Source organism: Nematostella vectensis, chromosome 4, assembly GCF_932526225.1.
Source record: "Nematostella vectensis chromosome 4, jaNemVect1.1, whole genome shotgun sequence".
In the NCBI taxonomy this organism is placed as follows: Eukaryota; Metazoa; Cnidaria; class Anthozoa; order Actiniaria; family Edwardsiidae; genus Nematostella; species Nematostella vectensis.
The window spans coordinates 14,461,803-14,487,186 of NC_064037.1; the positions used below are offsets into that span (position 1 = coordinate 14,461,803).

Here is a 25,384-nt window from a genome sequence, read left to right on the forward strand (position 1 = left end):
AGATGGCGTCCTCCATGAAGCTGGAGTGCGAATATTAGAGCAGAGAAAGCTGAATTGTAAGCATTGGCCATGTAATCTTACTACCACCGTTTTTTATCTTAATTATATAGACATACACAGAAAACAGACAAAATCGCTTCAAATGATTCATCAGAATTCATCACTCGAGGTCCCGAATGTAGTTTCCTATATTATAATTTTACGAGTTGTGTATATAAGCTTATTACCTAGCAAAACACTGGTGTCTATATTATAAATAATTATGAAACTGAGTAGTAGGGTTTTGGCGCAGCTGGCGCAACTTTTTGATCTCCCCAAATTTCATTCCAAAATGGCGCGAAAGTCTCCGCGCACCTCCGCCAAGCCTCGCGACCTGCGCATGCGCGAGTTTGCTAGAGATCTCTTGCACGACCACGCCCACCCGTCAATCACTTTGTCACGTGACGGCCACGCCCACCGGTCAATCATTTTGTCAAAAACCTGTCAATCACTTTGTCACGTGATAACCAAGCCCACCTGTCAATCACTTTGTCAAAAACCTGTCAATCACTTTGTCACGTGATAACCAAGCCCACCTGTCAATCATTTTGTCAAAAACCTGTCAATCACTTTGTCACGTGATAGCCAAGCCCACCTGTCAATCACTTTGTCACGTGATAGCCAAGCCCACCTGTCAATCACTTTGTCACGTGTCGCACCTAGGAGGAGCTCGGGAGGCTATTCTGGTCTAAAGACGAATGGGGTCATAGATAAAATGACATTAAAGACGGAGGTGAAGATTAAAAACGATGCGGCTACAGCCGGCGGTTGTCCGGTGCTGGAGGTGAATGTGAGTAACACTGCGGATGCGGGGCCTGAACACTGTTGTTGTGACGCTGATTACTATGAAGACTCAGAATACGGAAGCTTCGACCCCGTTGGGTTTGTGGCCGGAGCGGCGACAATTGTCCTCGGTGTTTTAGCAATGTTAGTCTCCATGCCACGGTATGGCGAAAAAAGATGGGTGAGATACTAGTCCACAGATGTGGTGTGGAGACTTTAGACCCCACCTAGGGGGAGCTCGAGGGGATAGCCTCTCAGCTTCACATCTGAAAAGCCTTTGAAAAGTGGTTTAAAGACATGAACAGTTTAATAAAATGGAGGAACGAACAGTTGAACGCACGGTTGAAGATCGGTCACCACCACCATATAATATCCCCGGCGGACCGGTGCCTGAGATTGACGTCCCCACCCTCATGCCGGAATTTGCACTGTTTGACCGAGCCCTCACCGAATACGAGACTAGTAGAGCCTCCTTGGGAGACGAGGATAGTAGTAACACCCTTTGCAATCATGACGACCTAGTCACAGAAGACGGGGTCACTAGTTGCTTAGAGTGCGGGGAACAGATGCAACGCGTGATCGCGCACGAAAGGGAATGGGGTTTTTACGGACATTCCGACGGCGAACGGTCTTCGGATCCAAGTCGGGTCCAGGTACGTAGGTCTGAGGATAGAAATATTGACAAGGATGTGGAGGGCATGGGTTTTAGCGGGGTAATTGTAGCCAAAGCTAACGAGATATACACTCAGGTGACGAAAGGCCAGATTTTTCGCGGCGACCCACGGAAGGCGATCGTCTTTGCATGCGTCTACTACGCCTACAAGATGTCCGGTAAGTGTCAGACACCGAAAACCTTGATGGAAACTTTTGGATTGAGCAGGAAGAGTTGCCTTAAGGGTCTAAAAATCTTTAGTATTAACGCGCCTAAAGATTACTTACTACACGGAACGTCTCCCACCGTCGTGGACCACATTCGCGATGTGATGGATAGATTCTCGGCGTCCCCCACACAGAAGGGAGAGGTGGTCCAGCTCTACTACAGATCTAAGAACCGCTCGTCTGAGTTGAATCGCGCTCGCCCACAATCCTTTGCGGTCGCTTTAACCTATTACTGGGTACGGCTAAAGGGGGTCAATATTACACTTAAAAAATTCTCCGAAAGAACGGGCGTCTCCGAGTTAACCATCAGTAGGAAAGCGAGAGAAGTGGCCACAGTCCTGGGTACGCCTGGTGTGGTATGATGTTTCCTGATTTCCAGAGAAATCAGGATTTCCAGAAAACTGTCAGTTCGGAGTAGATGTGAATTAACACGTCTAAAAAAATTCGAAAAAAGTGGTTTAAAGACGTGGATGTAATAACAAAATGGATATGCAAAGTGCTGGAAGTCTTACAAATCTCACCGTGGAGGATCAAGCCGCCACCTTAGCGAGGTGGGGAGCCGCAGACTTTGACGCCGTTATGGAGCTCGCGGCGTGGGAGGGGTGCGTCGAGACCGTGAGGTTGTGTAAGAGTTGGGGTGCGACGGATTTCGAAAAGCCGATGGTCAGGGCCGCAATGAACGGCCACACCGAGATCGTTAAGATGTGTTGTGAGTCGGGCGCCTGTGACTTCGTGTATCCAGCGTCCATGGCCGCGAAAGGCGGCCACGTAGAGGTTTTGAAGGTGATGGACGAGTATTGTGCCGACGGAGGAGAGGCCATGACCGAGGCCATGGGTGCTGCGGCGGCGGAAGGTCAGGTGGGGGTTGTTGAGTTATTGATAGATCTAGGTGTCGATGTCGATGTTGGTTGGGCCACCGCTGAGGCGGCGTACAATGGTCACGTTGAGGTTCTAAAGTTGCTGAGAGAAAACTTCAGCGAGTTTGACCCGGACTATGCTATAACACCGGCCACCGAATCTGGCAACCTCGAGATCGTCAGGATGTGCTTGGAGTGGGGCGCGACCGATCTCATTGTACATATGAACTACGCGCGGTTTTTGGGTCTACACGAAATTGTCGCGGTGCTACGTGCGGCGTGGAGGTGGGGTCTCGTGCATGAGGAGCTCCCGGAGAAGCTACACAAGGTGAGATTCCGTAGAAAGCTGGAGGACGAACTAATGCCAGTGGCCTGGCACCCGGACAGGTTCTGGGACTGGTGTCTTGATGAGCAAGAGAAGGGAATGTTGGAAGAGTGTTTCGCCAGGTAGACGTCGGCCGGCTAGGAGGGTGAGTATCGAGGCGTAAAAAAATGAAAAGTGATTTAAGGACATGACCGGTTTGATAGAAATGGAGAACCAAACGGTGAAAGACCCGAAAGTATCCCCCGTAAAGCGAACAACGGATTATAAGTGTCTTCATGGTAGAGTGAAATATTATTGCAAAGATTGTCACGGATCGCAAATCTGCCCTCACAACCGGAGAAAAACGCGGTGCAGAGAATGTAACGGCGGTAGCATTTGTGAGCACAGACGAGCAAGATATGTCTGTAAAGACTGCAAGGGGAAAGGGATGTGTGAACACGGCAAACAGAGACCCTTTTGTAAGTTATGCGGAGGGTCTCAAATATGCGAACACGATAGACAAAAGCACCATTGCAGAACGTGTAACGGAAATTAACATTGACCCACTCAGTTTTGTAACGCGTCTCACGTTACAAAACACATACATTCCTAATCACCCTAACAACTAGCGATTCTGAAAATAGGTTTTGTATTTACATTGAGAGTTCGCGGTCGCCAGGGTGGTCTGGTATGCGCATGTGAACAGGTATTGTCTTCTTGCGGTACGTCACATCCGTCCACATGCATCCCGCATGTTACCGGAATAGATACCAAGCTAAACCAGCCGTAAAGGCTGTGATCGTGACAAGGTTATTTTCGTGCTGCGTGTTCGTGGGTTTAATCACGTCCGGCTTTGGGTTAGTTTTCGCCTCCGGTTCCGGTTTGTGAGCCGTGACTGACTCGGTATGAGGTAACACAATCTTTGAATGACCCATATTATGTTTTGGGATCGTTTTTATCTCGTTATTTATCGGATTCAGCCCCAGTTTCATATCAGTGGTGGCTTTTTGTAACTTGTTATTATAACCAGCGATTGAAGTGTTGTTATTTATCACAAGATACGATGGACTTAACCAACAACCGAGGGCGAAAGCCAGGTCTAGTTTTTGTCTCGCCTGTTGTAAAGCAAACTGATACCGTTGTATACTTTTCGATATACTGTTTTCCACCACCGCGCTTTCAAAGAGTTTCGTGAAGACCTGTTTCGTTTCCTGAGCTGAACCGCTATCACCGACGATTGACGACCGGGTCTGAACTTGCGCGCCTAGAATACAGTAAACAAAGGCTTCGATGCTCTGGTTTATCCTAGACAACCCAGCTTTGGTTAACCCCAGTGATTTTTCCGGAAAGAACCACTCATACTGAAACCCAGTTCTAAGGTCTTTCAGGTACTCGATCTCAAAGTGATTCATGTGTTCGTGGTCGCTTTTGGCAGCGTCCCATTCGTCGTGTAATTGATCAATGGTGCCATAAGGCTTATACTTGTCGTTAGAAGATGACAAGCCGTGATAATCATAATTATAAACGTTCCCTAACCCATGATTTATCGGTCCAAGGAACCGAAAATCACCACCAGTCCGGAACTCTGTCCTTAATTTTTGGTAAGCTGCTTCGCTGTAGAAGTTTTTATTCCAACTAAAAAGCTTATCTTTCGGGAGAGGACATTGTAGCTCGTTTAATATTCGTCTGATAGTGAAAATGATGTGAAATCTGTAGAATGACCCCACTTGAGAGTTGTCAATCATGTCACGCGTCACACCACATCCAGCAGTCGCGCAAAACATAGCAAAATTTAAGGCTTGACTCCAATAACTGAGGTTCGGGGCGTCGAGCCACCTACTAGCCTCCTTTGCTGTTCTGAATACAAGCTCGCTGTCAGTGAATATGTCCCTAAAAACAAAGTGTGTCTTCAGCTCTGGTGTTATAAAAACATCGAAAGAGACGTAATTATTTCTCGTAGGGTTTTCGTCCCACGGCAATATCTTGTACTCTGCACGCGCGTCTAGTCTGTATTGTTTTGGGAACCCAAACAGTTGCTGGATCGTTTCCTTGTATGCTTGTGTGTCGTCGGCGACTAGAAAATCCTGGATATTCTCGGGTTTCCAGCTATTACCAGGGAAGTGATATAACGTTTTGACTAGATTCCCATTCTTGTCGAATGGATCGTATTCGTCCCCATTGAAAACGAATTGCACATTGCCGTGCTCGTCGGCAGAGAACCTGAAGCGTGAGTAGTAGGGGTACCTTTTCGCAAATTCTGTAAACTTCATCTTATATGACATATAAGATGTTTTTAAATCAGTCCTTTACGCATCTCAATTCATAGATCCATCCGACGGGAGTTCTCTCGTACAGAAATTTCACCGAGCGGGTCGACTCGCCAGGTCTTTCAAAATCTCTTCTCTTACTGTTTCCCTCAGCTTGGTAATGTTTACGTTTTTTTCGTCCTCTCTTACCGACTTTTGACGGATCTGGAGCTTTAGAGCCTCAAACTTGTCCAACTCGTTCAAGATTAAAGAGAACTCTTCGTCTGATATTTTGTTGTCTTTTAAAGCTTTAGAGACCAGGTCGCGTATGCTATTTACTTTTGCCTTTGCCATCGCCGCTGTTTGGTCGTGCTTGGAGACTTTTTGCGACAGCCGTTTAGAAACCGCCGCACAGCCTACAGACATAAGACCGAAAACACCGGCCAAAGCACCCAACGGAACTCCGACGACGATACCAAAACCCGACAGAGAAGTCCCCAAACCACTAGACCCAAGAATGACGGATAAGAGTCCTAAGACCACACTTAACTTTGAAAACACGCTCTGCCCTCGTTTATACTTTTTCCTCACGTTCTCGTAATGTTTAACTTCTTGCTCCAAACTTCCCAAAACATCGTGGGTCTTTTGGAGTCTGAAGTTATCACCCGAGGGGCTGACCCCTCGGGGTACGTTCGGGTAGATTGAGTTGTACTCTTCCATAGCTTTATTATGGGGAGAGTTTATTCTTTAAGTAATTTCTAAGATTAGACGTATCGGGTAGAGACCGCGCTCTATTGTGTTTCCGTCACCGCCCTTTATACTAAGACGGAGACTACTCACGTAACCGACTGATGTGGTACTAACCCGTACCGGATCGCTTGGATTGAGGTATATCTTTCCTTCATCAAGCTCTACACTTGCTAGGACTTGTGAGGGCGCCCCTTGTTGGAGGGAGTCAGACGCGTTCACAAGGTCGCAGTGGATAAAAATAGCCTCGTGACCTATCGTCTTTATCTTGTGGCGAGTGTTTGCTTCCAGCTCCCTGGTCTTGAGTCCTAACAGGCAGGCAAGCGGCTCATTCAACACAACGTTTCGATGAACCTCGAGTGACGAGTCTCTAATAGAGATTGGCTTTTCACCAAGACGCATACCCCCATCTATTTGACGTTTTAGCGTCTCGATCGTATACTGCCCCGCGGGGATCCTAAGGATAATGTTCTCACCGTCGGAGACCGTTCCCTCGCTTGAGAGACTGTTACAACGATTATGAAACGCACATCCTCGCAGCGCGATAAACCGCGGCTTTTCAATAGGGTGTTCTAAATAGACGGTAAAGTCACCAACGTTCCCTTCAATGTAAAGTAATACCATTTGTTATGATTTCCGTCTCCTTTTAAACCGTTCTACGAAGTACAGAACGACAGCGACGATGAGAAGCCAAGCGTTTTTAGCTAAAAAGCCAACAACTTCACCCGCCGTTCTAAATATGAAACTAGCTATCGCACCAACCATTCCTGGGAGTATTTCTCCTAATTTTTTGCCTATTGTTTTCAGACCATCTCCAACACCTTTTGCGACACTAGTCAAACCCGTATTCAAGTTAGAGACAATAACACCGATAACAACGCCCACAGCGGTAACGACAGCAGCGACTGTAAATCCGTATTTCTTAAAAATCGCTTTGACACGATCTTTCAACGACATTCTCTCTTCAAGATTTTCTCTCTCCAATTGATTCTCTTCCAAAGTCTCATCTATGACAGAATTTCTTTCGCTGAGCTCTTCATTTTTACGATCTATAGCTCTTAGTCTTTCTTGGTTAGTTGTTTCACTTCGTTCCTCATTATTTTTTCTCATTTGCTCGGTGTTTCTCTCTTCTTCTTCTCTGAGTGTATTAGCTGTAGCGTCTAGTTCATCGAGTTGAATCTGAATTTGCTTGTACTTTCCGGATCTGATTTTGGTGTCAACACTCTTCCGCACCGTTCTATCCTCATTATACAACCTTTCTGGTATAGTCCAACCACCTTTTCTCGCAGAATAGAAGGAAATGAATTGTTTTCCTCTCTCATCCGTTGAAATCTGAACTAAATTTTCATCAAGATCTGGATATTTCGATAACAAAAGGTCTACCCTAAGTGTGTCCGTTGAAGGAGAACCTCCCATATTCTGTAACTCCATGTACTCGGGGACAGCCCTCCCGGGGTTTCGTGTTTTCCATAAGTCAGTCAACCTCCTACTCACATAGCTTGCACCTCTACCAAATCTGTTTGAAATCCTTTCATTCCATGATTCTCTTCCCTCACCATCGTTTGGAATAAGAGAGTCATAATCTTCGTCTACAGTAGTATTCAAATCTTCTCTACCTTCTTCTGTTGTGGGATCAAAATCTATATCCATTTCTTATTTTGTTTGAAAATAAGAAATCTTTAAGTCGTGCCGGCTCATATCCACCTACTCGCTACATAGCCAAGGGCTAACATTCCACCTCCAACATATGCCATCTCTCCCATCTTTTGGTTGCTACTTGGTCTGTAGTAATCTGAGAGCTCGGGCTCTTTCAAATCAAAATCTGGATGTGTTTGAGCGTATAGTTTGAAGGCCTCATCCGTCTCTTTATCGTTCTCATCCGCACGAACTTTATCGTTGTATTGTTCAGTCAACCAATCCTGGTATTCCTGTCTTTTTTTCTGCCAATCACCCATTGCTTGTTGATACTTTTCAAGCGCTTTATCGTGTCTTATTTTTTCTTTATCAACATGAGTAGCGTCAGAAGATAAGTATCTCGCTAGGTAACTCCCTCCGACAAACGCCGTCGCATTAAGAATAGCCCCACCAATCATAAATGCTATACTCGCCATTTATTAATCAATCTATAAGATCTTTAAGTCGCCTACAGCGGTTTTGGCAAAATCTTTTGTGTTTCCAGATAATCTTTCAGATACATACTACCGGACAGGACAGCAACCCATTTAGCGTAGTTTGTAACACTTGACGAAGGGTCGCTGATGAATGACTCTTTCATAGCCTTTTTAGCAACATAACCCATACCGGCGGCTAATCCGATGATGACTGCTGAGTCGGTGATCGTTTTCACAAGTTTGTTTTCAGTTGACATGATTTTATTTATTACAGATTCAGATAATCTTTAAATCACAACATTCCTATTTTTGGCGTCGCGTTCGGGAGGCTAGCCCCTCGAGCGGCGGGCCTCTCGAAAGTTTCAGTCTCGTTGGCGTTGATCTTGGGCGTCTTTTTGTAAAAACGCATATACATATCCAATGCGGTGAGCCCTATTCCAACTAGAGCCAGTACAGTTGTAAACGATAGCTCTGGAATCCAAGCGTCCGAGAGGCTATCCCCTCGAGCTCCCTCTTGGTGGGGTGTCTCTGCTCGTGCAGCGTCTTCTGAACTCGCCTCCGCCTCGCGTTTCATCTCCCTAGCAAGTGCTTCTCTACACCTCCTATTATATTCGGCAACTCTCTTACCAGAAGCGACTTTTATAGGATCTTTCTCCTTAGCGGCACTCTTCTTCCTGGGGGGAGGGTCCTTTGTGATTTGCTCAACCTCTTGATTTTCGTCAGACATGATTCTTTACTCTGGATAAAGAATCTTTAAATCACATCATGCTCAAGAGCTTGCTCAGTTGTGCTCAAGAGCTTGCCCAGTTGTGCTCAAGAGCTTGCTTAGACGTGCTCAGGTGTGCTCAAGAGCTTGCTTAGGTGTGCTCAGGTGTGCTCAAGAGTTTGCTCAGTTGTGCTTGAAACTTCTTGAAGTTTGTTGGAAGTCTCCTGTGAAGGTGTTAGTTTAACATGCTTAGCGACCCGAAAGAGGGCACTAGCAAGTGCTACCATCCTTCCTCCCTTCAATACCAAGAGACCTGCAAAGTTTGACAATTCGCGTTTAACCAACTCGTCGTTCTGTAAGTCTTTGCTAAGCGCTTCGGTGTCATCTACAGGAACCACGTAGGAAATGACTTGAGACACCACTTGAAGTGCTGATTCTACTAATCCATCAGTAACTTGTTTGCCTAAGACAGTCTGGTAGCGAACAAAGTACTTTTCGACGTCTTTCGCCGGGAGCTTCTTGATATCCCCTAAACTCATGTCCACACCAAGAAATTCCTTCGTAGTCCCAAGAGATGCGAGAATAGCCAGCGATTCTCGTTTGACTTCAACATCGTCTTCGAGAGGCTCACCCTTCGAGCTCCCCTTAGACTTAGGCTCCTCTTCCATATAATCCTCAATGCTTGCCATCTTATTTTGTAAGTAGACCAAGATGTTTTTAAACCACTTCGAGGGGCTAGCCCTCGAGCTCTCACCGCGTGGCAGGAATCTCCAAATAACGTTGGAATGGATGTCGTAGGCAGAAACAGAGTCTGGAATACTTTTCAGTTTTCAGCAGTTCTACAAACTTTTTACGAGTCTCGACGTCTAAGTCACCCCCATAATCTTCAAACAGTGTTTTGGTACCGATTTGAGATGGATTATGGAATGTAACCACACAGGCGACGTTATCACGGAAGGGCTTTGCTATGGATGTTAATTGTTGCGTCAATACCCACACTGATAATCCTTCGTGTCTCCCTGAGAACGCTAGATTGATAAACTTGTTCGAGCGTTGCTTTAGATCTTTCGATACAGCACAGTCATCCAAAACGAGTAACGTATTTGTACCAGAAAATAGCACCACACAATCTGTTAGTAACTCGTTAATCTCATCGGTGTTACTAGCATCCGGTGATAATACCAAGAAACGTTTATCTCCGTGAGCAAATCTACGATAGGACTTGTTTTTCGCATAAGTCGGACAAATCAACACAATGTATTCAAACACATGCCGGAACGGCCCTCGGAGCTGTTCCGTGAGGTACTTTGTCTTCCCACAATTAGTAGGTCCTGTGATAATACAATGAAAAGGAACTTTTTCCCGTAATTCTTCCATTCTTTTTGTATTATCACACAAGTCCTTTTTAATACATGATTGCTCTCAAATTCGAGTTCATAACCTCCATCAACGCGTCGGCTACTACAAACATGTAGCAGGTGATGTTTCCCGTTCCTCCAACTTTCCGTTTCATTTCTAGTTTTACTCCGTCCCGCGTGTTGTTCAAGACCAGACCTCCTCCGTGAATGCTGTTATCTGGATGTGCCCTCAAGTCGACCCACAGAGCAAACTTGTTATTAGCGTAAAAATCCTTTTGCTTAACACCCTCTCTACCGAAACGTTTCTTTACCGACTCCCAGAGGTCCGGCGGTGTCATCCCCTTGGAGTAGAGACGGTTTGGCATGCCATCCACATTAATGTTGATCGATGTGATGCTTGGATTGACAAACTTTTCGGAATCCCTTGCTCCTCCGGTGTAGCTCTCTGTGAACAGGCACAATATCCCTGTCATTGACCTCCTCGGCAGATTAATGTGCTCGTTTATGACACCATCATTAGGTTTGGAGATGGTGAACGTTTTGTGGAGAATGACGTTCTCGTAAAAGAATCCTCTACCAACCTGATAAGCCGACAACGCCTCACGAGCCAAGTATTCACTTGAGATGCAAGCATATTCCAACTCGAGGTTTGTGATTGTGTACGTTGGAGTCTTGACCGTGTCAGCATAAACAACGACGTCGGAAACTGGGGCTAGAGTAATTTCAAAGATTAGCGGATGAGGTAACGCCTTTGGATAAAAGACCCCATGCTCGCCGAGAATAGGATGGTCGAGTGGAATGCAGTACTTGGTGTTGTGAACCGCTGCAAGAGCTACTTCCTTAGCATCTGATGTCGCTTTGTCACCTGCATTTGTCCTGAGCTTCCTCATGTTTTCAGAGGAGATACCTTGTTTTATTCTATCCTCACGATCTTCAGCTTGTAAGTATAAGTCGTGATAGGTTTGGAAGAGATCGTATCTTTGAGTATCCTGTAGTGTTTCTCCACCGAAAAGAATCTTGAGTCTTGACACTAGGTTCCGGCCAACGTTGTTGACGAGAGTATTATTCGCGTGTCCTGCGACGTCTAAGTCAAATAGTAAGGATACACTACCTGGAACAATCACTACATTTTCAGCAAGTTTTGGAATATTTATATAGAGGGTTTCTCCAGGACTTGCTGATGAGGGATTGAATGTAATCCGATTCAGCGACGATTCCGCTTTCAGGCCGAAGGGTTCCCGTGGGATCCTGTTTGGGTTAATTTTTTCTGATATCGCTTGTGCCATCTTTTATTTTAAGAAAAGAGAGATAATCTTTAAATGAGTAACGAAAGCAGGTTATCAAAAATATACTATTCCACCGATGGATACTGGAAAGGGTATTCAGCTATTTCTAAGTTAGCTAGTGTCGCTAAAGTCAGTGAAGCCGAGGCTAAGAGGTGGCTTGAAAAACAGGCGTTGTGGCAGATCTACCTCCCAGCCCCAAAGTATGTCCCCAGACCGCATTGGACTGTGAATAAACCTAATCAGATTCACCAAGCCGATCTGTTGTTTATGCCCCACGATAACGTAGGCAGAAAAACCTACCGTTACGCGTTGGTCGTGATTGATATTGCCTCGAGATATAAAGATGCAGAAGCACTGACTACCAAGGATTCGAGTGGAATTGCTAGAGGGTTTGAAAAGATATACTCCAGAAAACTTAAATGGCCTCATACGGTGATTGTCGACCCGGGGACAGAATTTAGGGGAGAGGTAACGAAGATTATGAAAAAGAAGGGGGTTACCATCCAGCGAAGCGAAGCTGGGAACCATCGCGCACAGGCTTTTGTCGAACGCGCCAATAGAACACTGGCGGAGAGGTTGTTTTCTCATCAGTATGCTCAAGAAATGATTAGCGATGATCGGTCTAGAGTTTGGGTGAAACGATTGCCAGATGTTTTGAAAACTCTGAATAGTCAACCCATAAGAATTACTGGCAAAGAGCCTGCAAAATCTATTGGTTTGAAAGAGGTTGATATTGACCCTCCAACGTATAAGCGGCCTGTTGGACTTGATGAAGTTAGACTACCACCAGGGGTTAGAGTTAGATATCTGTTAGCTCCTGGAGAAGAGGAAGGAGGTGAACGCAGACGAGCCACAGATCCTATTTGGAGTTTAAAAGTGTTTGATCTATCACGCAGTGTTGTTTCAGTTGGACAGCCTGTGTTGTACTACCTCTCCGAAGGCGCTCCAAGGAGGTCGTTCGTTAGGGAAGAACTTCAAGTCGTCCCTGAAGATACTGAGCCACCACCTAATAGCGTTCTGAAATGACCGTGAGCGAAGGTGTGAATACCATCATCACAGATGACCCGTTTATCATCCTCATGAGATAGAGCGACCTTGTTCACCGTTTCAGTGTAAACATCATGCTTATGACTTCTGATGACATTCATAAGTCTCATCTGAGGTTTCTTACCAAATAAGCAATCCTTGTAGTCATCGAAACCGATGCTCTTCTTGACGACTGCTCTCTTGACGCCCTTGCATTTCTTTTCTTCTTTACCTTCATCCATCTTGTACGAGTAAAGTTTGGCCCTCAGTCCTACAAATTCTGTGATTGGCTGACCCCCAGCCTCATCTTTAAACATTCCGATGACTTTCTTGTTCACACCCACCTCAATACCAGATGGGTGACCCTTCGGAAAGTTGCTGGTGTCGAACGTGGACCTCACATCCCCGCTGATGTCCTCGTAAAAGTCTTTCGTCTCGATCTCATACATCAGGCTGTCAGTATCAGTGAATAAGAGCTTTGCATCCTCACCGTACTTGGGCTTGACGAAGTTGTAGTGGAAATCGTACATGAGCGTCTTACTCAGGTCCAGAATGGACATGCCCAAGTAGACAGGCTTGTTGAAGATCAGCTTTGTCTTCTTCATGTGGATGGCGGCTAGATTCTCGCAAAAGATGGTGCGATGTTGATAGTTCGGCTTTGATATGAGCTTCTTGGCCTGCTTCTCGTCCGTCACCAACCGAATGTCCACCCTGTTCCTAATGTTCTCCATAGTCTTACCAAAGACGGAGTTGTTCATTAACTTGAAAAAATCTTTCTCAAAATCGTTTGTCGCCTTGGCTCTCAGATCGGTGTTCAAGTCAATGTAGGGCCCCAGCCAAGCAGACTCCTCAAAAGTGACACCCCTGTGAATCTTAGTGACTTTTAGCCCAAAACTCACATAAAGTCTCAGAGTCTCATGGTGGATAACGTACTTTGTCTTGTCGTTAAGGTTGGGGACCAACTTGTCCACATTGCCTAGCCCGATAGATTCCGGGGCTAGTGGGTAATCGTTGTGTAAGTCATGTAGGTGGTGAGGGTACTCCAAGTCAACCTCCAGAATGCATGGGCGGTCTCTCCAACCTGACAGCTCTTGGTCACCCATCCACCTGAAACCGTGAGTCGGTAAAGGGTTGCTCATCGCCCAGCCATACAAATTGTTAGCATCAAGGTAGGTGATATATTTTGTGGGTAGGTCAGGGTCATACTCCTTCATGTAAGGGTTATTTGCCTCCCCATGTCTGTTGCTTATCATGGAGACACCCCCACGGATGCCCTTCTCAATCATGAGCAACATGTCATAGTCCGTTAGAAGCTCTAGCCTCACCTTGGTGGTCTTCAACGCTGCATCCCAAGCCAACCCTGGCGCTGTGTAGTACCAAGCGGGGTCCAGACCGTAATTCTTGAGACAAACGTCCCTAAAGTTCTCGAAAACGTCAGCTAAAAGCAACACATCCGACTCTAGGTACAGATTGTGGTAATCCCTCATGGTCCCCATCCCAAAGACCTCCCACACTCTCCGCGCGTGCAGGTGATCCTCCTCCGATATGTCGGTGTCGTTGAGTTTGGAGTGGAATGCCTCTCTCTGTGGGAGCTGTGTTGCGTCGAGCTTGCTAAAGCCGTCGAACCAGTCGTAAGGGAAAACACCCTTCCTCAACAACAGCTGGAGCTCCTCCCCCTCATAGTACTTCGCCATGTTTTTGAAGCACTCCCTTGACATATTACCTACTAGACTGTCGAGACTGGCCGACATAAACCTGAAACTGTCGATAAATCTGATATCACGTCTAACATCAATCTTGTTGCCCTCCTTGTTCGTGAAACTGTCGACTACAACCTGTTTTGTGAAAGAAATATACTTTTCCTCGTTATTAGGTATACAGTTTATTTTACCTTCCGATGTACCAAGGTTCTTGATAAATAGATGGCTGTCGTACCCAGACAGATTGTGAAAGATAACAGGAAAGAACTTTGGAATTTTGTGATCTAAGTTGCATGCGTTGTGAGCAGCACCTCTGTACTTTCCGGTGAGGTGGCAATGGTCCAAAACCTTGTCTTCCCCTAATTCACCCTCACAGATGTGGCAGTGAGTGGCGTCGTTATAGGCGATTTTGTCCTTCGGAGTCATTTTCACCTTCTTAGGGAACCTGAACTTATCGTAAATTTTCTTAATGTCTGACTCCAAAGACTCTACGAAAAGCTGTGGGATATCTTCGTCTGGAGATTCAGCTGTGTATCGTACAAGCTCGGGTGGGGATATATCTCCGTCGAAACACTTGATGAGATAGCAGAAACCAGACGGTCTGTGCTTCTGGTATTGCTTAGTGAAGCTTTTACTCTCATCTGGGGAGCATGTGTCTATATTCTCTGTGAAGCTCTCAAAGTCGGCATAGACAACAAAGGGGACACGCATTTTTCTGTTGTAGTTTTTGAATTTAATGTGGGGTAGATTTCCATCCTTATCTATCTTAGGCATCTCTATTCCAACCGCTTCATGATTGCCGCAGCATTCAGAATGTTTTTCTAATGATTGTTTGCACCGAAACGAGTTCAGACATCTACAGCATAAAAAACGAGTATGATGAAACTCATCAATTTGAGTAGATACTAATCTCATCATATTCTTTATCCAGCAGTAATGATTCGTCTCATCATCCGAGATGAGAAGTAAGTTGATCGCATTATCTGGATCCTTCTCACTGATTCTCAATGGATATATTTTGGTTTCGTATCCAAACACATTAACCGTATACTGGTTCTGTTTCTCGAACTTGTCAATCTGTTTTAGTGAGACGGGGAACTCTATCCCTGACCAGTCGAATTTCTCAGAGTTCTCTATCATTTGTTTACTGAACCTTTGAGGATCTTTCTCCCTAGGATACACAGCAGAGGTTACTGCCCACTTGAAACATTCGTGATCATTCTCGTTCTTAACATTGATGATCGCCTTCTTAGACGCTAGTTTCGGCGGCAGCGGAATATAGGAAGACCCAGAAAGCGGTTCAAAGGGATCTATGTTGATGTCAAAGTATTCCACTTGGTCAAACTGCCATCCGGAGCCTTGCTTCTGGAACAGCTCAACTAATCCGAGTAAATAATTTGTCATCGTATCGAACAAATCAGAGAGATCAGTCGACTCTGTCACAATCTCGGGCTTTTCTGTATGAAAATATCCCAGTTCTTCTTCGATCTGAGCTGTAGCCGGATCCTCTTTTATAAACCCGCAAGTAAAGATAAACTTCACTTTGATAGGCTTTTTTTGTTGACTGATGAGCTCTAAGACTTTCGGTTTGATTCTGGCGATGAATGTCTTGGGGTCGTAACCTCTCTGCCCGGCTATTCCGTGGGTTTTAAGATACCCCTTCAACGCCGTCTGTTGTTCCTTGGGTGTGAAGCGATCTTCCACCTCCTCGTGTAGACGCTTAATCCTCTCCTTCAGACGTTCGACCCGTTTATCTGCAGCCTCTTTGACGGTCTTTTTGACGGGCTCGGGGACATAAGATAGTATCCAATCCACAAACTTGTCTAACTCGCTCTTGATCGAGTTGGCCGCCCTGTTTGCAAAATGCTTGAGTGATTGGACGCGGGAACTCCGTGGGGGTTGGGAGGGTTTTAGAATAGGGACATTAATCTCAGGTACCGGGCCGTCGAGAATACTCTCCGACGTGTTGGACGGGGTAATGCGGGGTGGTCGTGGCAGCCCTTTGACAAGTTTGGGTAAAGGAACCCGTCGGGGTGGTGGTGGTGGTGACGTGCTGGTCAGCGCCCCGACGAGCTCGTCTCTCCGCATCCAGTAATATCTTGGGATACCCCGCTCCTTGGCGAGGGCTTTCAGATCTTTCACCTTCAGGTTCTCCATTTCTATCAAACCAGCCATGTCTTTAAACCACTTTTCAAAAGCTTTTTTTTAGATGTGAAGCTTAGAGGTTAGCCCCCTCGAGCTCCCCCTAGATGCGACACGTGACAAAATGATTGACAGGTTTTCGACAAAATGATTGACAGGTGGGCGTGGCTATCACGTGACAAAATGATTGACAGGTGGGCTTGGTTATCACGTGACAAAGTGATTGACAGGTGGGCGTGGCTATCACGTGACAAAGTGATTGACAGGTTTTCGACAAAATGATTGACAGGTTTTCGACAAAATGATTGACAGGTTTTTGACAAAATGATTGACAGGTTTTTGACAAAATGATTGACAGGTGGGCGTGGCCGTCACGTGACAAAGTGATTGACGGGTGGGCGTGGTCGTGCAAGAGATCTCTAGCAAACTCGCGCATGCGCAGGTCGCGAGGCTTGGCGGAGGTGCGCGGAGACTTTCGCGCCATTTTGGAATGAAATTTGGGGAGATCAAAAAGTTGCGCCAGCTGCGCCAAAACCCTACTACTAACTGGACGAAATAAAGAATTTAAGTGCATTTAAGACATATCCGAAATGTACCTTAAATTTACTACTGTCTATATGTTGCATTTAAAGGCCACACTTAAAGTCAGTAGTAACTTTAAAAAAGAATTTAATTTACATTTAAGTGGGCTCTTATAGTCAGTAGCAACTTTAAGTAGATATTGATTGTTAACTTAAATTCCTTTAAATGTAGTATTGACTTTAAGTAACTTTCTTTGACTTTATCGAAAACTTATAATCTTTAGGAGATTTAAGTGTCTTTCATTAGTTCTAAATTTCATCATATTCGTTGGACTTAGAAAATATTTTCCGTAGTTTAGAAGTTAATTTAGTTTCTAAACATAATATTTTCTGGCTAATATCAGGAACGTTTTATGAAACGCATATAAATAGCTTTAAGAATATTCGGTTTCTTGTTTAACCAAGTGATTTGTATTTTGGCAGAAAGAATAAGCGATGAAAAATTGATGTTCGCATTATTTTAGGATTACTTTGCCTTTAGCAGTAATAATAACTGCTTCACCGGCGGAGAGGAAGTCAGTCATATGCGAGAGGAAGTGACGCGCAAGCGTATCTATTGTTTTCCCTTCACGTGACTACCACGGCGGGCTATTCGCATAGCGTGTTTAGAATTGTGACATTGGTTCATCTAACTTCTCTCTAAATCCACGCCAAAAGATTCGCTTTTTCTTTCAATGACATCAAATCGAATGGCAAAGCCTACCAATGAAAACATGTTGACCACATAACCTTCAAGTTTGGAGGGAAAACAGAGCTTTAAATGCGGGAAATCAGCGACTGCGTGCGTGAGGTGAGAATTCAACAGTGAAGACAGAACTCGCTGAAATTCTCGCCAAAAGGGAGCCTCAGAGACTTTCAGGTAAGCCTAACTGATCGGAACCAGTTCTTGTTTATTCGTTTCTTGATTATTTTTTGTCTTTAAGGGCAACCTTTCGAGTTTAGGTGATCTTTTTCCTCTTTGAGTAGTGTCTATCACTCGATTCGAATCAGCGTTCCGCCGTACGCTAAAGAGCCTTCGGTTCTATCTTATCTGGCCAGCGGAGAAATCTTATACAGTCGAACCTCTATTAAGCGGCCCTCTATTGAGCGGTCGCCCTCTATTCAACGGTCATTTACCAATGTCCCGAATTTCCCCCCTTATGTTTACTGTAAATTTGACCTCTATTGAGCGGTCACCTCTATTAAGCGGACGCGGTCACCAAAGGAGGGTCCCAATTGGTTGATTTCATTGTTTTTCACCTATTAAACGGTCATCATCAATATTTGTCAGCATGACAACAGATAGTGCACGTCATATTTCGTCATATTTTTAACTGTCTAATCTAATTACTTATGGCTAATCGTCTTGTGAGACTTGTGTGGTCTTGTGCGGATCAGTCGCATCAAATTCCTCTATTACCAATTTCCGCTTTAGCCAGCTAGAAGAAAAACTGTCACCTTCAAATATGTATTCACAAGGAATCTCGAGTCCATAGCCACCACCTCTGTTCACCCACTTCCCTTTGACTACGACTTTCTCACAGTTCGTAGGTCTCTTGAGATATTTGGTAACCCACGTTGACATCAGTTTGGGAATATGCCTCTACTTCGTAATCGTCAACTAGAGTATTCGGGTGACCGTCTCCATCCATCACCGTTTTGTCGGCTTTTTCTCTTACGATTACAACAGCATTCGGATCCTTCATGTTAGTTGGTTCTCGATAAGTTTGTAAACATCTTCTAGTGCTGGTTCCCACTCAGTCATGTATTCATGGTATCCCCGAATGAATGCAACTGGGTCAGTTTTGTGAGTTTTTGGGTACGGCAACGCACTGCGAGTTTTTGATTCGACCTCCAAAATCACGCAAACGCTTAATGACGGATATCGACGGAAACGACGCGTGTAACATCACCTTAACGCACTCATTTACTTTACATAACGCCAGCGAAAGTAGCTCATGCCCATAGAATTGGTCAAAGCCACAAGAGCCGTATAGGCAAAAACAAACTGACTAGGCGGTTTCAAACATTTCTGGATCAAATTGGAATGCACCAGGCCCCGTCTTAGGGCTAACATGATTGTTACTGTTGTTTATTATAATAAAAAGTTCTTACGTATAATTACAGCCCGATTTACTCTAATTCAGGGGCGAAAATAGCGAAGCCTCTATTAAGCGGTCAACCTCTATTAAGCGGTCACTAAGCTAAGTCCAGGGGGTGACCGCTTAATAGAGGTCCGACAAATTATAAGTAAATGACCAGTAGGGGCGTGGCTGTGTCCCAAAATTTTTTCTTAATGTTTCTGAATACTTAAAGTGCAAGTATCTCAAGATTATTTCTAAAATGTTTTAGAAATATAATAAAAAGTTTTTCCTCGTGAAACTGACATTTGTAAACAAGCTTTTTCACAATTGCACACAGCCAAAAGTACGATGCTCCGAAGAGTTTCAAAGATGGACCAACACTTTCAGTAAAAAAAATAGTATGGAAACCTAATACATGCCAAAATAACTGATCATGGATTCCATATACCAGACTAAATTTTTAACACTTTCCTGATATTACTAACACAAGGACATCGTCAGATAGTTAAAAACGGGTTCCGACGTGTCAGGTTTTCAAAAATTTTCCCCGCATAACCCATTTTTTTGTTCCCTCGTAATTTTGCACCCGTATCTAAAATCCCCCGACCCTCTAACTTTTGGCAAGAAGATATGGGAAAGTTGAAACTTCAACATATCCCCATCTTTTCAAGGATGTGTCGACTATAGGGAGTTGCGTTATTCCAAAAAAAAGTGTTTTGTTTTCCTGTTGAATCTCCCCATCTCCCTGTTGAAGGACTAAGGACTCTTCGCTGTTCGCTGGGTTTATTGTTTCCGGTTGTATGCACTTCCGGTGAATTTTCAGGACTCTCGAATAACATGGGCGTCTAAGGCGCCTAGGAAAAAAATATAAGTAAAAATGAGATAAAACTTAAATAGTTATCACCGTCATCAACATTTCATCAACCATTAGCATCATCATCATCATCAACCACCATTAATCATCAACATCATCATGTATTATCGTCATTATCATCATCATCATAATTATCGTTTCATCATGTATTGTCATAAGCTTCAACCACCATTAGCATCATCACTACCATCATCTGATTTTCGTGACAATGTTGCGATTATTCTATGCCTTATTGTAGGATAATAATAATAACAATAATTTATTATAATAAATAAATAAGTAAATAAATAATAAAATAAATAACAAAGACCATGATCATTTTTTTTCGTTCATCACCTTAGGAATATTAGCAAACTTCCCCGGTAGACAGCTGCAGTGAGAAGCGCATCCAAGTCCACTGTCCCTACACTTACAATTGCGTTTGCATTTTCCTTTGCAATTACATCCCTGCAGAATAAAAATCACATTCTACTAAGGAATCACAAAAATAGTGAATTTTATTTCGACGCATTTCAAACGTAGTCTGCTTAGCAGCTACTCTCAGGCGTAAGTGAAGAGAGGCTGCTATTGGTTTCCTTTGTATTGGGGACCAGGCTTAACCCGGTTATTTGCCGGGTGGGAGGTCCGTATCTTGAAATACCGTGACCGAGACCTTGAAAATACTGACCGAGGGTGAAGGCCGAGTTAATTTTTTTTTCTAGCCCCAGCGAAAACATACTTTGAGCGAGCAGCGCGCGCAAAATATCAATTCTCGGACAAGCGCAGATATAGGAATCTCCGGACCGATTAGCCAATCAGAATGCAGGATTCGTTACCGTGACCGCTAAAAAAATTTATATACTATATATAGCTATATAAGCTACTATGATACGAAACTGCTTACGCGGCGCTTACATTTTATACTCAAGCAATAAAATGAAGCTGGATTATATGTATTGGTTGCAAAGCGATTCAGGCGGATTTAATTTGTCAGGTCATCTCACTTGCATTGCCTTAAAGCCTCAGTAAAAAATCCTTCACACAAAATGGAACTTTCTTAAAAGAAAAAAAAATACCCCGTCGCCAGACTGTTGCGCCACGATCGAAATTCGTGATTTTGAAGAATGTCTGGTTATCCGTGGAGTTTGCTTCCAGTCCGGGTCATTCTCGATGTTGTCCTCGTCAGACGCATCAACCTCCTCTTGTTCTTCCTCGTCCACTTCGTCTTCGACGTCCTCTTCGTCTTCGATAAATGCGTTTCCGTTTTTCGCGCGTCTCCTTACTTTGTTTCACGCCCTTTGCAACTTGTTTTTCTTTTTTTAATGTAGCTAAAAAATCGCTTTTACTTCCCGAAACAAATTATTTTAAGTCGAAGAAAAAAAACTTCACGTGTGACATGCGCGTGCGATTTGCCATTTTTTTATAGAGATGTTGCAACTGAAAAGTGTACGTGTGACAAATTTGAGTTCTGTTTAGCGAGGTTCTGATTTACCTGTTTGAGACTCTCGTTTTCTTGACGAAGCACTTCAAGCCTCTCAAGCTCTTTTTTCTAAAAAACGTAAGCTCGATCAGCGTTATATCTATATATTTCTAGGAAGTTTGTTTTGTTACGACGTGAGAGAAATTAACTCGAGTACCTGAAAAGTACCTTAGAAACCAATTTTTTTAATCGATTTGGGGGTAGGTCAGCGGCGCAGCCAGGATTTTTAACAGGAGTGGGCCTAAAAGGCCTTTTCAATAAGGCATTGTGTCTTGTGTTTTATGTCTCATGCATTTACTGTATTTTTGGCTGCTGAAGCGGGGCCTGGGCCCCCTAGGCCACCCCCCCTGGCTACGCCCCTGTAGGTAACGCAGACATTCAGCGTCTGGAGCCAAGGGTCGTGAGACTACAAATACTGTATTCAGTATTCACCCATGTAATTCACCCATTTACATGAGACTTGAACAACCCAAAAGGTGCCTTTTCCGGTTTCCCCGTTTTCCCGCAACACCGTTCATGTGGAAAAGTTTGAGGGTGATGGATATCTTCCGTGAGACGGGAACATCGACCCTCCACATCGTCTCCTCGTATTCTCTTAAGGCTTATTTTACCCTAAAGTCTCATATTCCCGTTTTCTCGCAATACTGTTTATGTGGTGAAGTTTGAGGGCTATGGATTTCCAATTTACGGCGACTTATTTGGAGACAGCGTCTTTACAAGTACCTTATCTTCAAGGTCCTGGCGAACCCGCTGCATCTCTGCCTTTTCCTCTTCGCTAGGAATTTGCTGGAGCAAAACGCGAATCTAGAGAAAAATCAGACAAGCACATATCGAGCACAAATCGTGACGGTATTGCTTCAGTGTTTGTCAAATGTCTCTTTTTTTCTGTTTTCTACATCGTAAATATTTACATTAACGCTATAGGTTTAAGTAATCATTTACTCTCAGATATAAAATGCAAAAAGATAAAGTATGTAAAATAAATAGACTAAAGGAGTATGCAAGAAAAAACACATAAATTTCTTGTATTTGTCTGATAAAATTAACTGCAAATAGTCCGATTTCTATATTCCACCATAAAAACCTCACTGTCCCATGAATTGTGTGATTATCTTCTGGACATGGATCATATCCGCCCTGTCCCCACGAATAGACCGTTTTCACGCGCATCCTAAATGCCACAGACTGGCATTTGACTGCAAAATTCCTCGACAGAAGCACTCTGACAGCATTTTCTGAAGGTTTATTTGTAAAGTCCACTTCGTATGTCATTTTAGATCGGCCAGGGCCCGCTAGTCCGTGGCATTTTGGATGCGCGCGCAACATCGTAAAAACGGTCCATTGTGTGATTAGCTACATTTTCTTCGTGGTCTTTCTGAACGTGGGTCATGGCCAAGTCATGCTGTCGAGTTAGATGTTCTTTTGCCTCTTGAAGCCTCTGAGCGGCGTTCTGTTTTAAGCAGATTGTTATAATTCTCACGCTAAGCAATACGTACAACCAGCCTATCAACACACCTACCCACATCCCTACTCACAACATCCCGTTTTTTACAGAGTCGTAAAACATACCATTCCAACTTTGAATTGATTTATTTCCCTGATTCTACCACGCCTACACCGACCTAATTATTCTACAGCTTGTCTGTAGTTTTAGTATCCTGGATTTTGAACAACAAGAAACTAGAGGGGAGGGAGGTGACCTCAAGTAGGCTTAGAGAGGGTGGAGGGTAGAGGTTACAAATGCTGTTACTAGTGTCTTCCGAGCTTCGTTCTGTGATTTATTCTATAAATTTTACACTCCTTCTTTGAAGTCGATTTAGCATGTTTTACTTACCTCGGAAAGAAGAAAAAAAAATTCACGTGTGACATGCGCGTGCGATTTGCCATTTTTTTATAGAGATGTTGCAACTGAAAAGTGTACGTGTGATAAATTTGAGTTCTGTTTAGCGAGGTTCTGCTTTACCTGTTTGAGACTCTCGTTTTCTTGACGAAGCACTTCAAGCCTCTCAATCTCTTTTTTCTAAAAAACCTAAGCTCGATCAGCGTTATATCTATATATTTCTAGGAAGTTTGTTTTGTTACGACGTGAGAGAAATAAACTCGAGTACCTGAAAAGTACCTTAGAAACCAATTTTTTTAATCGATTTGGGGGTAGGTCAGCGGCGCAGCCAGGATTTTTAACAGGAGTGGGCCTAAAAGGCCTTTTCAATAAGGCATTGTGTCTTGTGTTTTATTTCTCATGCATTTACTGTATTTTTGGCTGCTAGAAGGGGGGCCTGGGCCCCCTAGGCCACCCCACTGGCTACGCCCCTGTAGGTAACGCAGACATTCAGCGTCTGGAGCCAAGGGTCGTGAGACTACAAATACTGTATTCGGTATTCACCCATGTAATTCACCCATTTACATGAGACTTGAACAACCCAAAAGGTGCCTTTCCCGGTTTCCCCGTTTTCCCGCAATACCGTTCATGTGGTGAAGTTTGAGGGTGATGGATATCTTCCGTGAGACGTGAATATCGACCCTCCACATCGTCTCCTCGTTTTCTCTTAAGGCTTATTTTACCCTAAAGTCTCATATTCCCGTTTTCTCGTAATACCGTTTATGTGGTGAAGTTTGAGGGCTATGGATTTCCAATTTACGGCGACTTATTTGGAGACAGCGTCTTTACAAGTACCTTATCTTCAAGGTCCTGGCGAACCCGCTGCATCTCTGCCTTTTCCTCTTCGCTAGGAATTTGCTGGAGCAAAACGCGAATCTAGAGAAAAATCAGACAAGCACATATCGAGCACAAATCGTGACGGTATTGCTTCAGTGTTTGTCAAATGTCTCTTTTTTTTCTGTTTTCTACATCGTAAATATTTACATTAACGCTATAGGTTTAAGTAATCATTACTCTCAGATATAAAATGCAAAAAGATAAAGTATCAAAAATAAATAGACTAAAGGAGTATGCAAGAAAAAAACACATATAATTCTTGTATTTGTCTGATAAAATTAACTGCAAATGGTCCGATTTCTATATTCCACCATAAAAACCTCACTGTCCCATGAATTGTGTGATTATCTTCTGGACATGGATCATATCCGCCCTGTCCCCACGAATAGACCGTTTTCACGCGCATCCCAAATGCCACAGACTGGCATTTGACTGCAAAATTCCTCGTGGTCTTTCTGAACGTGGGTCATGGCCAAGTCATGCTGTCGAGTTAGATGTTCTTTTGCCTCTTGAAGCCTCTGAGCGGCGTTCTGTTTTAAGCAGATTGTTATAATTCTCACGCTAAGCAATACGTACAACCAGCCTATCAACACACCTACCCACATCCCTACTCACAACATCCCGTTTTTTTTACAGAGTCGTAAAACATACCATTCCAACTTTGAATTGATTTATTTCCCTGATTGTACCACGCCTACACCGACCTAATTATTCTACAGCTTGTCTGTAGTTTTAGTATCCTGGATTTTGAACAACAAGAAACTAGAGGGGAGGGAGGTGACCTCAAGTAGGCTTAGAGAGGGTGGAGGGTAGAGGTTACAAATGCTGTTACTAGTGTCTTCCGAGCTTCGTTCTGTGATTTATTCTATAAATTTTACACTCCTTCTTTGAAGTCGATTTAGCATGTTTTACTTACCTCGGAAAGAAGAAGAATAAAAACTTCACGTGTGACATGCGCGTGCGATTTGCCATTTTTTTATAGAGATGTTGCAACTGAAAAGTGTACGTGTGACAAATTTGAGTTCTGTTTAGCGAGGTTCTGCTTTACCTGTTTGAGACTCTCGTTTTCTTGACGAAGCACTTCAAGCCTCTCAAGCTCTTTTTTCTAAAAAACGTAAGCTCGATCAGCGTTATATCTATATATTTCTAGGAAGTTTGTTTTGTTACGACGTGAGAGAAATAAACTCGAGTACCTGAAAAGTACCTTAGAAACCAATTTTTTTAATCGATTTGGGGGTAGGTCAGCGGCGCAGCCAGGATTTTTAACAGGAGTGGGCCTAAAAGGCCTTTTCAAGAAGGCATTGTGTCTTGTGTTTTATGTCTCATGCATTTACTGTATTTTTGGCTGCTAGAAGGGGGGCCTGGGCCCCCTAGGCCACCCCCCTGGCTACGCCCCTGTAGGTAACGCAGACATTCAGCGTCTGGAGCCAAGGGTCGTGAGACTACAAATACTGTATTCAGTATTCACCCATGTAATTCACCCATTTACATGAGACTTGAACAACCC

The 25,384-nt window shown here is 44.0% G+C and overlaps 2 protein-coding genes across 2 annotated transcripts in view; one reads left to right on the forward strand and one right to left on the reverse strand.

Moving 5' to 3' along the window:
- Positions 1 to 1,136: 1,136 nt before the first annotated feature.
- On the forward strand, positions 1,137 to 2,063 carry LOC125561805 (transcription initiation factor IIB-like). Its single transcript, XM_048726245.1, has one exon. It carries the CDS (start codon positions 1,137 to 1,139, stop codon positions 2,061 to 2,063), a length of 927 nt encoding a protein of 308 aa, XP_048582202.1.
- Positions 2,064 to 19,585: 17,522 nt separating this feature from the next.
- Positions 19,586 to 25,384, reverse strand: part of LOC116612454 (uncharacterized protein F23F12.8) — a 32,837-nt gene continuing 27,038 nt past the window's right edge. Inside the window, exons 6-13 of the mRNA XM_048726944.1 lie at positions 24,926 to 24,982; positions 23,836 to 23,916; positions 23,125 to 23,181; positions 22,519 to 22,611; positions 21,885 to 21,965; positions 21,174 to 21,230; positions 20,039 to 20,149; positions 19,586 to 19,682 (exon numbers count right to left, since the gene is read on the reverse strand). Of these exons, the coding sequence (XP_048582901.1) occupies positions 19,674 to 19,682; positions 20,039 to 20,149; positions 21,174 to 21,230; positions 21,885 to 21,965; positions 22,519 to 22,611; positions 23,125 to 23,181; positions 23,836 to 23,916; positions 24,926 to 24,982 (546 nt within the window). The 3' untranslated portion in view covers positions 19,586 to 19,673. The remainder of the gene's footprint in view (positions 19,683 to 20,038; positions 20,150 to 21,173; positions 21,231 to 21,884; positions 21,966 to 22,518; positions 22,612 to 23,124; positions 23,182 to 23,835; positions 23,917 to 24,925; positions 24,983 to 25,384) is intronic.